The sequence below is a fragment of the Carcharodon carcharias genome, chromosome 9, assembly GCF_017639515.1.
Source record: "Carcharodon carcharias isolate sCarCar2 chromosome 9, sCarCar2.pri, whole genome shotgun sequence".
Classification (NCBI taxonomy): Eukaryota; Metazoa; Chordata; class Chondrichthyes; order Lamniformes; family Lamnidae; genus Carcharodon; species Carcharodon carcharias.
The window spans coordinates 10,687,118-10,701,288 of NC_054475.1; the positions used below are offsets into that span (position 1 = coordinate 10,687,118).

Below are 14,171 nucleotides of genomic sequence, written 5' to 3' on the forward strand. Positions count from 1 at the left end.
ATTAGAACCATTGGCTCAGAAACTGCTCCCTTCCTCCAAATGTAGCAGCGCCGGTAAACAGCTAAAGGGATTCTCTCCAGTAGCGGATCTGTTGCTGCTAACAAAACAGGAGGAAGGTGCTACACTGCAGAGCCGTATGCAGGTGTGAAGTGTCTAGCAGAGTGTGAGAGTGAGTGTGCAGCAGAGTGTGAGAGTGAGTGTGCAGCAGAGTGTGAGAGTGAGTGTGCAGCAGAGTGTGAGAGTGAGTGTCCAGCAGAGTGTGAGAGTGAGTGTGCAACAGAGTGTGAGAGTGAGTGTGCAGCAGAGTGTGAGAGTGAGCATCCAGAGTGCATGTGAGCGTCAAGCTGGGTGTGGGTGTGAGTGTCCAGCAAAGAGTGGTAGTGAATGTCCAGCAGAGTGCGGGAGTGAGTGTGAAGTGGAGTGTGGGAGTGAGTGTCCAATGGAGTGTGGGAGTGAGTGTCCAGTGGAGTGTGGGAGTGAGTGGCCAGTGGAGTGTGGGAGTGAGTGTCCAATGGAGTGTGGGAGTGAGTGTCCAGTGGAGTGTGGGAGTGAGTGTCCAGTGGAGTGCAGGAGTGAGTGTCCAGTGGAGTGTGAGAGTGAGTGTCCAGCAGAGTGCAGGAGTGAGTGTCCAGTGGAATGTGAGAGTGCGTGTCCAGCAGAGTGCAGGAGTGAGTGTCCAGTGAAGTGTGAGAGTGAGTGTCCAGCAGAGTGCGGGAGTGAGTGTCCAGTGGAGCATGAGAGTGAGTGTCCAGCAGAGTGTGAGAGTGAGTGTCCAGTGGAGTGTGAGAGTGAGTGTCCAGCAGAGTGCAGGAGTCAGTGTCCAGCAGAGTGTGAGAGTGAGTATCCAGCAGAGTGTGAGAGTGAGTGTCCAGTGGAGTGTGGGAGTGAGTGATCAGTAGAGTGCAGGAATGAGTGTCCAGTGGAGTGCAGGAATGTCCAGCGGAATGCAGGAGAGAATGTCCAGTGGAGTGTGAGAGTGAGTGTCCAGTGGAGTGTGGGAGTGAGTGATCAGTAGAGTGCAGGAATGAGTGTCCAGTGGAGTGCAGGAATGTCCAGCGGAATGCAGGAGAGAATGTCCAGTGGAGTGTGAGAGTGAGTGTCCAGCAGAGTGTGAGAGTGAGTGTCCAGCAGAGTGTGAGAGTGTGTCCAGTGAAGTGTGAGAGTGAGTGTCCAGAGTGGAGTGTGAGAGTGAGTGTCCAGCAGAGTGCAGGAGTGAGTGTCCAGTGGAATGTGAGAGGTGAGTGTCCAGCAGAGTGCAGGAGTGAGTGTCCAGTGAAGTGTGAGAGTGAGTGTCCAGCAGAGTGCAGGAGTGAGTGTCCAGTGAAGTGTGAGAGTGAGTGTCCAGCAGAGTGCGGGAGTGAGTGTCCAGTGTTGCATAAGAGTGAGTGTCCAGCAGTGTGTGAGAGTGAGTGTCCAGTGGAGTGTGGGAGTGAGTGTCCAATGGAGTGTGGGAGTGAGTGTCCAGTGGAGTGTGGAAGTGAGTGGCCAGTGGAGTGCAGGAGTGAGTGTCCAGTGGAATGTGAGAGTGAGTGTCCAGCAGAGTGCCGGAGTGAGTGTCCAGTGGAGTGTGAGAGTGAGTGTCCAGCAGAGTGCAGGAGTGAGTGTCCAGTGGAATGTGAGAGTGAGTGTCCAGCAGAGTGCAGGAGTGAGTGTCCAGTGAAGTGTGAGAGTGAGTGTCCAGCAGAGTGCGGGAGTGAGTGTCCAGTGGAGCATGAGAGTGAGTGTCCAGCAGAGTGTGGGAGTGAGTGTCCAGCAGAGTGCAGGAGTCAGTGTCCAGCAGAGTGTGAGAGTGAGTATCCAGCAGAGTGTGAGAGTGAGTGTCCAGTGGAGTGTGGGAGTGAGTGTCCAGTGGAGTGCAGGAGAGAATGTCCAGCGGAATGCAGGAGAGAATGTCCAGTGGAGTGTGAGAGTGAGTGTCCAGCAGAGTGTGAGAGTGAGTGTCCAGCAGAGTGTGAGAGTGAGTGTCCAGTGGAGTGTGAGAGTGAGTGTGCAGTGGAGTGTGAGAGGGAGTATCCAGTGCAGTGCAGGAGTGAGTGTCCAGCAGAGTGTGAGAGTGAGTGTCCAGTGGAGTGTGAGAGTGAGTGTCCAGTGGAGTGTGAGAGTGAGTGTCCAGCAGAGCGCAGGAGTGAGTGTCCAGTGGAGTGTGAGAGTGAGTGTCCAGCAGAGTGTGAGAGTGAGTGTCCAGTGGAGTGTGGGAGTGAGTGTCCAGCAGAGTGTGAGAGTGAGTGTCCAGCAGAGTGCAGGAGTGAGTGTCCAGCGGAGTGTGAGAGTGAGTGTCCAGCAGAGTGTGAGAGTGTGTCCAGTGGAGTGTGAGAGTGTGTTCAGCAGAGTGTGAGAGTGAGTGTCCAGCAGAGTGTGAGAGTGAGTGTTCAGTGGATTGTGAGAGTGAGTGTCCAGCAGAGTGTGGGAGTGAGTGTCCAGTGGATTGTGAGAGTGAGTATCCAGCAGAGTGCGGGAGTGAGTGTCCAGCAGAGTGTGAGAGTGAGTGTCCAGTGGAGTGTGAGAGTGAGTGTCCAGTGGAGTGTGAGAGTGAGTGTCCAGCAGAGCGCAGGAGTGAGTGTCCAGTGGAGTGTGAGAGTGAGTGTCCAGCAGAGTGTGAGAGTGAGTGTCCAGTGGAGTGCGGGAGTGAGTGTCCGGTGGAGTGCGGGAGTGAGTGTCCAGCAGAGTGTGAGAGTGAGTGTCCAGTGGAGTGCGGGAGTGAGTGTCCGGTGGAGTGCGGGAGTGAGTGTCCAGCAGAGTGTGAGAGTGAGTGTCCAGTAGAGTGTGAGAGTGAGTGTCCAGCAGAGTGTGGGAGTGAGTGTCCAGTGGAGTGTGAGAGTGAGTGTCCAGTGGAGTGTGAGAGTGAATGTCCAGCAGAGTGTGAGAGTGAGTGTCCAGCAGAGTGTGAGAGTGAGTGCCCAGCAGAGTGTGAGAGTGAGTGTCCCGTGGAGTGCGGGAGTGAGTGTCCAGCAGAGTGTGAGAGTGAGTGTCCAGCTGAGTGTGGGAGTGAGTGTCCAGCAGAGTGCGGGAGTGAGTGTCCAGCAGAGTGTGAGAGTGAGTGTCCATCGCTGCTGCTGGCTCTAGTCTGTTTTGAATCATTCACTCCAGTGATCTCTGGTCTTTCATTCTCAGCTTTTGCTCCGGATTTTCAGTTAAAGCCGGTGAAGCGGCTAATCCCAGCGGCCCGGGGAGGGGAGGTCCTGATCGAGTGCAGGCCCCGAGCAGCACCCAAACCAAGCATCTTCTGGACTAAAGGGACGGAGATTCTTTCCAACAACACAAGGTCAGTCACTATAATCACCTCACCGACAAGACATGCACCAAAGTCCCTGGAGTTGAGCAGCTTTATCACTGGGAGGTTGAATTGACGGGCCTAAACAGGATATCATCAGTTAGAAAGAGTGGAATTGGAAGAGATTTTCATTTATTCTTGTGCTGGCAATCAATTGGGAGGCATAAAGATGTAGGAAATAATCTCTGAATGTTAGAATGTGACAGCTGATGTCACATCGGAACCTGTAAAGCCTCAGCTCCCTCAGCTCCTCACTACATATATCAATAATCTGAGTGAAGAAATAGATTTTTTTATCCAGGTTTGCAGAAGATACTAAGTTAGGAGGCACAATAAGTAGTGGAGCTGGAAGCAGTAAGTTACAAAAGAGTCATAAACAGATTAAGCAAGTGGGAAAGACTGAAGCAGATGCAGTTCATAGAATCATTGAATGGAACTGGGACAACCTCAAAAAAAGCTGCGGCTTCAAGAGCAGGTCAGATGCTGGGAATTTTGCAACAAGTAACTCACCTCCTGAGTCCCTAAAGCCTGTCCACCGTCTACAAGGCACAAGTCAGGAGTGTGATGGAATACTTTCCACTTGCCTGGATGAGTAAGGCTCCAACAACAATCGAGAATGTTGACGCTATTCAGCTCAAAGCAGCCCACTTAATTGGCACCCCATCCACCACCTTAAATATTCAATCCCTCCACCATCGATGGAGTGGCAATAGTCTGTTACCTTCTACAAAATGCAATGTAGCAACTCACCAAAGTTCTTTCGACAGCACATTCCAAACCCGTGACCTCTACCATCTACAAGGACAAGGGCAGCAGATAGAGGGAACATCACCTCCTGGAAGTTCCCCTCCAAGCTACACACCACCCTGACTTGGAAATATATCGCCGTTCCTTCACTGTCGCTGAGTCAAAATCCTGGAACTCCCTTCCTAACAGTGGGTGCACCTACACCGCATGGGCTGCAGGGCTTCAAGAAGACGACTCACCACCACTGTCTCAAGGGCAATTAGGAATGGGCAATAAATGCTGATCCATCCATCCTGTGAATGAATGGAAAAAAACATAGAGAGAAGGAGGCTATTTGGATCACCATGTCTCTGCTGGTCCTTTGAACAAGTCCTTTGAACTTAGCCCTCCTGCTCTTTCCCCATTGTTCTGCAATTCTTTTCCTTTCTAGAATTTTTTTCCATGCATCCAGTTGTTAACGATCTAGAATTCATTGCCATGAAAGGGTACCGGAAGCAGATTCAATAGCAACTTTCAAAAGTGGAGCGGATATATACATGAAAGCGAAAAATTTGCAAAGTTCTGGAGGACACACGACAGAAGTGGTTTCAAAGGGCTGGCAGAGTTACAATGGACTAATTAGCCTCTCTCTGTGTTGTACGATTGTATCTGGGGAACATTTGTTATTCAGGATATTATTAGCAAATGCTCTATCAGAAATAATAAAAGGAAAATGTTTTGAGAAACAAAAAAGATTGAAAGAGATGGGGAAAAGACAGCGGAATGGAACTTATATATTTATTCATTCATGGGACGTGGCCATCTCTGGCTGGGCCAGCATTTATTGCCCATCCCTAATTGCCCTTGAGAAGATGGTGGTGAGCTGCCTTCTTGGACCATTGCAGTGCATGTGGATGAGAGCTTCTCGTAGCGGTTTTATAGTTGACTGGCTTGCTAAACCATTGCAGAGGGCAATTAAAAGGCATCATATTGCTGTGGATCTGAAGTCACACATGGGCCAGACTGGGGAAGGACAGCAGGTTTCTTTTCCCAATGAACATTAATGAACCAGATGGATTTTTATGACAATCTGATAGCTTCATGGCCACCACTAGCTTTTAATTGCTCATTTACTTAATTAGCTGAATTTAGATTCTCCAATTGCAATGGGGTTTGAATTCATGTCTCCAGATCTATAGTCCAGGCTTCTGGATTATTATTAGTCCAGTAACATAACCACTACTATACCATGGAGTGCCTGGGCCTGAGAGGAGAGATCTATCAGAGACCTGGGGTGGAATTTTACATCGGCACATTTTACAGTCCCGCCGAAGTCAGCGGGCTTTTGAACGGCTGGCCGTATTTAACAGCCCCGAACCCTTCTACGACAGGATCGTAAAATTCCACTTCTGACATTCCTATTTTCAAAGGTGGCAAAGTGTGCACACCAAGCAAGAAAAGGGAAGGAACACATTCAAGGACAGGGAGAATCGAAGGTATTTCTTAAAGAACCTTTTCAAGGTAGGGTGAGGTAACAAGGTGAACTGGCTTTTTCGAGGGAACATTGCAGACAGATAGCGATCAGCCTCCAGTGGTGGAGCAGAGATTGCAAAGAGCAAGTGGTAATCTGTTGTTGCAGGAGTTGGAGTGGGGGGGTGGGTGGGGTTGGTTTCTGGGTTGGGATCTATGACTGGAGAACTTCCCTCTGATGAGAGGGCACAAAGGTTATGGAGGGCTTTGAAGATGAGCACTGACCTTGAAGTCACTTCACTGGGGCACAGGAACCCAGCACATGTTGCTGGGGTTGGCGGGGCTTTATGGATTTTGTGCAGGAGAGAGGACATAGTCTGAGAAGTTCTGTGTAAGCGAGGAGTTAGGGACGATGGAGGAAATCAGCGAAGGACTGGAAACCCTCTCCTCAGTCTTCAGCCAGTCGTTAAACATTTGACTGGGTCCGAGGGTGTTCTTTGTTCATGACTTTGCTACTTCCAATACATCTTCGTTTTGTTCACACAGGATGACCATATTCCCAGACGGTGCCCTGAGGATTCAGAATATAAGCCGAACGGACGAAGGAAAATACACCTGTTTTGCGGAGAATTACAAGGGAAAAGCAAACAGCACAGGCACTGTGTCAGTCAGAGGTCAGTCTGGACGGTCTGTATTTGGCAGGAATGTATACAGCTCGCCCGGTCACAATGGACTACACTCCAAGAAGACCTCGGGCTGGATTTTATGGCCTCAAATCAGGCGGGCTGCCGCCCCCCACCCCCCACCACCTCCCCCTTCCCCACCCCGCACAAACGTGATATAAGGGCGTGATGAGGCTGTGTCGGCAATACACCATCACCACGCCAGTCTCCCAAATTAGGGAAGGCAAGCGGGGACGGAATTCAGCAGCCCGCCTGCCGTTTTGAAATAAACCGCCCGCAATTTTTCATTTCCTGCTGCATTTTCCAGGCGCCGGTGGGAGTGTTTCACAGCAGCTGTAACGAGGGCAGAGGGACAGGCTCTCCACCAGGTCCATGGTTGAATGTGCAGCATCTTTATGATTTTCTAATGACTTTTTTTTTTGTATCTTTTGAGCCTTCAAAAAAAAAAGTAGAGAGCGATTCTGAGAGCGGGGGTCTTTACATTTCTAGCTGTGACTGGCTTCTGTTTTTTTGGCATTACCCCTCTGCCTCATGATGTCCCGGCCTACAGCCCCGATTGGGCGCAAAGCCTTTGGGCCTGTAATTGGCCACCTCCCTGCTGGATGCCCACCAATTGGCCACCTGGCGCTTGATTGGATGAGCTGAGATAGTGGGCACAGGAGCGAGCAGACCACCCAGTTTCCTTTCCGTCTCCTTCACCCTGCCGGGAAGCGTAAAATCCAGCCCCTCATTTCTCTTTCTGGATGCTTAAGCACTTTCTGCTGATGTCTTTTCTCTCTATCTCCGTTTTCATCCTCGCTACAACCTCCTTTACCGACCCGTGCCTCTGCTTCTCCCACTCTCTTGCAGACGCCACAAAAATTACCCTAGCTCCATCCAATGCTGATATCAACCTTGGTGAAGACATCATACTGCAGTGCCATGCAAGCCATGATCCGACCATGGACCTGACATTCACCTGGGTGGTCAACGAGTCTCCTATAGACTTTGACATAATGGGGGGGTACTACCAACGCGTTTCCATGGTGAGTGTAACGCAACAAAGAAGCTGAGCCTCATCTTAGGACAAGGAGGGGGTCTGATTTTCCTCCCTACGCGACAATATACGACCAATATTGCAACAAGAATTTAGACACCCGGGGTAGAATCTTCCCCCCTGTCGGCGAGGGGTGGGGGAGGTGCAGGAGCGGGCACGAGCAGGCTCGCCGCTGATTGGCGCCCCCAATCGGGGGCATGCCGCCATTTTAAGTGGGCAGGCCGGTTAGGCAATACGCTCCCTGTGCAGGCAGGCGGGGGTTTCCCTCAGCTGGAAGTGCGGTCTTTTGCGTATGCATGCGAAAGAGCGCACTGATCTCCCTGAGGCTAAGTGCTGCCACAGGATGATCGGCTCAGGATTAAAACTTTTAAGGTAAATGTTTAAGAAATTTCCCTGACATGTCCCCTCATGTGACACTGTCACATGAGTGAGGACCTGTCCATCGCTTTAACTCAAACCTTTATTAAATATTTAAGAACCCCTCATGAAACCCGTGGATGAAGTTTCATCCTTTTCCTGACGCCCTCCAGGGCTCCCAGCCCGTCCGCCGACCCCAAGGTTGGACGGGCTTTGACCTGTCTACGACCTAATTTGTTTTATGAATGGCCTCAATAGGGCAAATTGACAGGGCGGCGGGCACACAGCTGACTCGGCTGCACCCTCGCCGACCTGAAAGTGGAAATGACGCGGGGGTGACGTCGGGAGTTCCGCCCAACATCATCCCGTGTCAATTTACGCGTCAGCTAGCAGGCCCTGATCCCGTTCACCAGACTAAAGATCCTGCACCACCACCCCCCCACCACCCCCACTACCGCCCCCCCCACCCCTGTCGGTTTCTGAAAATATACTTTGATTAGCCGGTCGTTAGTTGTGCCTTTTTTGCGATTCATGTAGAATAACAAGCATTTTTTACGCTTCTCATTAAAAAAGCATCTTCCACTGTAAAACGGGAGGCTTGGACACTTCTTTAGTAAGTGCCGATGTTTCACAAGGTACTTCACAAATAGGCATAAAGAAATAAATGGAGAACCAGAAAAGGAAAGATTAGGAGCGGCAACTGAAAACTTCATCAAACAGGAGATTTTTGTGAAGGGCAAGAGTTGGAGAGGTTTTACGAGTGTGTTTCAGAGAGGACCGGGGCAATTCCAGACTCTTGTTCCAGTGTTGGAGCAAATGGATGAGGGAGTCCCAACCTGATACTCATCCTGATCCTTGTTTTTAAACCCCTCCATGGCCTCACCCATCCTTATTTGTATAACTCCCTCTAGCTCTGCAACCCTGCAAGATCTCTGCCTTCCTCCAACTGTGTCAGCTCCTGATTTTAATCGCTCCACCACTGGCAGCCATGCCTTCAGCTGCTGAGGCTCTCAGCTCTGGAATTCCCTCCATAATACTTTCCATCTCCACCTCTCTTTTCTCCTCTAAGACACTCTTTAAAAACTACCACTTTGACTGAGCTTTTGATCACCTCACCTAATAGGCGACTCAGTGCCAAATTTTAGTTGATAATGTTCCTGCGAAGCATTTTGGGATGTTTTACTCTGCTAAGAGCACTATATAAATCCAAGCTGTTGTTAGACGTGCTTTGATCAGTTTGTCCCGGATATGAGAGATATATACAGTGACTCTGAATTCTTTAAGCAAAAATACTGTTCCGCAGTAAATAACTGGCTTTGCAAACATAAATATCCCAAGAACATCATTAATGTACACCGTGCACAATAAATCAACAATTAAAATATTTAGAACGCTGTCTATTTAATCACTTATTCAGCAGAGCATAATTTAAATTAAATTAATAATTTAAATATAAACAAATATTGAACCTTGTTAGGGTAGATTTTCAAAGATTTTCACAGTGTCACAGCGCTAATCTTGTCCGAGCTCTATTCCACCCCTTCTCCTTCTACTTCCTGTGCTCTAGCTTTTGGCCCCCTCACAATAAGATCTGATTTTCCCTGCACCATCCTTACTTTCGCCAGGCTTCTGTGCTTTTGTCCACATCAATGGCCTTCCAACCCAGTACAGTGAAGAGCGAGATTTTGCTCCAAGCTTACCCAGGAGTCACAGCACACTGAGTGACATATAGATATACATATGTATATATATAATCCATATATATGTCTGCCTGTGTGTAGAGATACAAACACACATTCACACATCCACACACACACACACACATATATATATGTGTATTACATATATATAGTATACATTATATATAAAAATACATACACACATATATATGAGAATTTTAAAACCGAGACATTGCCAGTTTGGGAGCCAATCAAGATCAGCAAGCACAGGGAGTGATGGGTGTACAGGGCTTGATAAAAGTTAGCACACGAGCAACAGAGTATTGGATGAGCTGAGGTTTATGGAAGATGGACGGTGGGAGGTCAGCCTTGAGAGCATTGACTCTGATTCACGACATTTACCAAATGAGGCGCAGCGAAAGGATGAGGAATTTGGGTCAGCTCTTCCCCACCTGATTCTGCACCTTGCGGGGGGGGGCGCCTGTACAGAGGGTTTGAGTAAGGCATCAGCTCGAGGGGAAGCAAATAGCCAGTCACGGAATGAGCCTTGAGCTCATTGCGAAGACTATGCTGTCGCTGCTAACTTGCAGTCAAAGGCGTTCAATCAGTTTGTTGATTTGGTAAGCGTAATAGTGAAGCAGAGCCAGATGGCATCAGGTGATGCCACTTAGAATGGGAAGGGGCATAGTGACGGGTTGTCAGGAGTTCTGTGTTTCTGAGAGTTGCTACTTGTTGCCTCCCATTTGGGTGACCTGGGCACAGCTACTGCTAATCTATCCATGGGTCACAGTGCAGCCACTTGTACCACTGCCCTATTCACACCAAAGTGCTTCCACCACTCTACTTGCAGCGGGAAACCATTGGAGACCTGAAGATAACCAATGTGCAGCTGAAACACTCTGGAATATACACATGCACTGCCCAGACTGTAGTGGACAGCACCTCTGCATCTGCAAAGCTGGTTGTGAGAGGTAAGGATCATCCATTTGATTACATAGAATTAATATCGTATTTACAGCACAGAGTCAGGTCAGAATTTATCTTCTGTGAAAACCTCTTTCCACCCTTCTTCATCTCACCTTATCAGCATACCTTCTACTCCTTTCTCCCTCGTGTGTTGATCTAGTTTCCCCTTGAATGTATCCATACTACTCACCTCAACCACTAGTTGCAGTGAGCTGCACACTCTCAACACTCTCGGGGTAAAGACTTTTCTCCTGAACTCTCGGTTGGATTTATTCGTGACTATCATATTTATGGCTCCTAATTCTGTCCTCCCTCCAAGTGGAAACACCTCCTGTAGGTATAGCTTAGCGAACCCTTTCACTACCTTAAAAATCCCTCTAAAGCCACTCCTTTAGCCTTCTCAGGAAAGAGCCCAAGCCTGTTATAACAGGACTGAAATAGTTCCGTTACTAGAACAGGTTGCATAGATCAGCTTTGTCGTCCCTTGTGTGATTAAAGGATTTGATGCAGTGGATTGAGAGAAAGTATTTCATCTGGTGGTGAAGTCCAGAATAAGGTGTCAATAACCTTCAAATGAGAGCCAGGCCATTCAGGGATGATGTCAGGAAGCACTTCTGCACTAGGGGTAGTGTAAATCTGGAATCCTCTCTTCCAAAACCTGTTGAGACTAAGTCAAAATTTCAAAACGGAGATAAGTTTATTGTTAGGATATTAAGGGTAATGAAACCAATGTGGGTAAATAGAATTAGGATATAGATAAGCCATGATCTAATTAATTGGTGGAAGAAGCTGAAGGGGCTGAATGGTCTTCTCCTAATTTTCTTAAGTGATCACATGTAATTGTGTTAGTATGAGGACCTGAGAAGGGTAATTAAATAGAAAAGCTACTGAGAGAACAGTGGGTTCGTGTACTGCTGCAGGTAGTACAGAGCCAGACTGGGAAGGCTTCACACCTGACCTCTGCTCAATGTCAACCTACCTAACCTCAGCTGGAGTACTACAGGTGGCCTCAGGGAAAGGAAAGCTCAGACATGGTTCCTGCTCCTGATCCCTAGGCAATAACTACTTCCCGGAATAAAAACAGAATCTCAGAAATCTCAGCGGGTCTGGCAGCATCTGTGGAGAGAGAAACAGTGTTAACATTTTGAGTCCATATGACTCTTCTTCAAAGAAGAAGAGAGGTAGCAATGTCATGGTTTTTATACATCACATATATACACTTATAAATTCCATCGTATTTCTACCTCTCTTCATCACCGAAGAAGAGTCATACGGACTCGAAACATTAACTCTGCTTCTCTCCCCACAGATGCTGCCAGACCTGCTGAGTTTTTCCAGCATTTTCTGTTTTTATTTCAGATTTCCAGTATCCGCAGTTTTTTGTTTTTATTGTAACTGTCTCCTAGACCTTGCCTGTGTGGGGATTATGAGATAGAAGATGAAATTGGGTTGGACTGTGATGCTACAACTCCATGGGTTGAGCAGGCTACCAAAATCCTGCAACTCCCTCCCTAACGGCACTGTGGGTGTACCTACACCACAGGGACTGCAGAGATTCAAGAAGGCAGCTCACCACCACCTTCTCAAGGGCAACTAGGGATGAGCAATAAATGCTGGCCCAGTCAGCGATGCCCACATCCCATGAATAAATAAAAAAGACAATCACTGTCTCGAATAACAATTGACCAGGGTTAGATGGTGGAGAGTAACTGCTATCCATTCAGTCTCCTTTCCATTTGTTAAGAATTTTGAACCTTCATGAAATGGTTTAATTTGATTTAAATGGTGAAAAGCTAAAAGAAGCGGAGGTTTGAAGAGACTTGGCAGAACAGTTCACTAAAATGTGAACAGGTACAGAAAATAATCAACAAGGTTCTTGGAGCAGAGGAGTACAATACAAGGCGGTAAAGGTCATGCTTCAGCTGTACAAAGCCCTGGTTAGAGCACTCCTGGGTGAACTGTGCACAGTTCTGGGCATCACACCTTAGGAATGGTATTTGGTCTTGTAGGAAGGCCAGCATAGGTTTACCAGAATGATACCTGGACTACAAAGGTTAAATTATGAGTACAGGTTACACAAATTGGGTTTCATTTCCAGAATTTAGGAGGTTAAGGGGTGATTTGATCAAAGTTTTCTAGCTATTAAAGGGAATAGATCACTTAAATAGAGACAAACTATTTCCGCTGGTTGGGGAATCTAGGACTAGGGGTCATATTGTAAAAATTAAATCCAGACCTTTCAGGGGTGGAATTAGGAAACAGTTCTTTGTGCAGCCGCAGGTGGGGGCTTGGAACTCTCTTCCGCAAATGGCAATTGATGCGAGATTAATTGCAAAATTTAAATCTGAGGTTGATAGGTTTTTGTCATCCAAAGATGTTTGGGGATATGGGGCAAAAGCACATGTATGTTCGGTCTTATTGAATAGCAGAACAGGCTCAAGGGGTTAGATGTACTCTTCCTGGTCCTAGGTTCCTGGGCCCAAGTTGACATCATTTCTGAAGTGTGTCCAATTTGGAGAGAATGCAGGGGAGAATGATACCAGGGATGAGGAACTGCGGTAATGTGGAGAGGCCAGAAAAGCTGGTACTCTTTCCCTTCAAACAGGTAAGGGTGAGGGGAATCTTAATACAGACGTTCAAAATTATGAAGGGTTTTAATAGAGTAATTAAAGACAAACTGTTTCCACTGTAATTAGATTTGAGATAATTGGCAAAAGAACAAGAGGCAGGAATTATTTTTAGACAGTGAGTTGTTGTGATCAGGAATGCACTGCCTGAAAGGGCAGTGAAAATAGATTCAATAGTAACTCGCAAAATGGAATTTGATATACACTTGAAAAGAAACATTTGCAGGTTAATTGAAAAGAGCAGTGGTGTAAGACTAATTGGATAGCTTTTTCATAGCCCGGATTCTCCGGGTCAGCGTGTGGGGGCGGGTCTTTGACAAGATGCCGCACAGGAGGCTGCTCAGTAAGATAAGAGCCCATGGTGTTAGAGGCAAGGTACTAGCATGGATAGAAGATTGGCTGTCTGGCAGGAGGCAGACTTAGCGGATAAGGGGGTCCTTCTCAGGATGGCAGCCGGTGACTAGTGGAGTTCCGCAGGGGTCAGTGTTGGGACCACAACTTTTCACTTTATACATTAATGATCTAGATGAAGGAACTGAGGACATCCTGGCTAAGTTTGCAGATGATACAAAGATAGGTGGAGGGACAGGTAGTATTGAGGAGGCAGGGAGGCTGCAGAAGGATTTGAACAGGTTAAGAGAATGGGCAAAGAAGTGGCAGATGGAATACAACGTGGGGAAATGCGAGGTCATTCACTTTGATAGGAAGAATAGAGACATAGACTATTTTCTAAATGGGGAGAGAATTCAGAAATCTGGAGTGCAAAGGGACTTGGGAGTCCTAGTCCAGGATTCTCTTAAGGTTAACTTGCAGGTTGAGTCGGTAGTTAGGAAGGCAAATGCAATGTTGGCATTTATTTCGAAAGCACTAGAATATAAAAGCAGGGGTGTGCTACTGAGGCTTTATAAGGCTCTGGTCAGACCACATTTAGAATATTGTGAGCAATTTTGGGTCCCGTATCTCAGGAAGGATGTTCTGGCCCTGGAAAGGGTCCAGAAGATGTTCACAAGAATGATCCCAGGAATGAAAGGCTTAACATATGAGGAACGTTTGAGGACTCTGGGTCTATACTCGATGGAGTTTAGAAGGATGAGGGGGGATCTGATTGAAACTTACAGAATACTGAAAGGCCTGGATAGAGTGGACGTGGGGAAGATGTTTCCATTAGTAGGAGAGACTAGGACCCGAGGGCACAGCCTCAGAGTAAAGGGAAGACCTTTTAGAACAGAGATGAGGAGAAACTTCTTTAGCCAGAGAGTGGTGAATCTATGGAATACATTGCCACAGAAGGTTGTGGAGGGCAGGTCATTGAGTGTATTTAAGACCGAGATAGATAGGTTCTTGATTGGTAAGGGG

At 47.6% G+C, this 14,171-nt stretch overlaps 1 protein-coding gene across 2 annotated transcripts in view; it reads left to right on the plus strand.

Annotated features, from left to right (window-relative positions):
• cntn2 (contactin 2) overlaps positions 1 to 14,171 on the plus strand; it is a 177,516-nt gene that overhangs the window by 125,555 nt on the left and 37,790 nt on the right. For both annotated transcript variants that reach the window (XM_041195638.1, XM_041195639.1), the window contains exons 11-14: positions 3,112 to 3,262; positions 6,014 to 6,141; positions 7,000 to 7,175; positions 10,073 to 10,193. In XM_041195638.1, the coding sequence (XP_041051572.1) occupies positions 3,112 to 3,262; positions 6,014 to 6,141; positions 7,000 to 7,175; positions 10,073 to 10,193 (576 nt within the window). The remainder of the gene's footprint in view (positions 1 to 3,111; positions 3,263 to 6,013; positions 6,142 to 6,999; positions 7,176 to 10,072; positions 10,194 to 14,171) is intronic.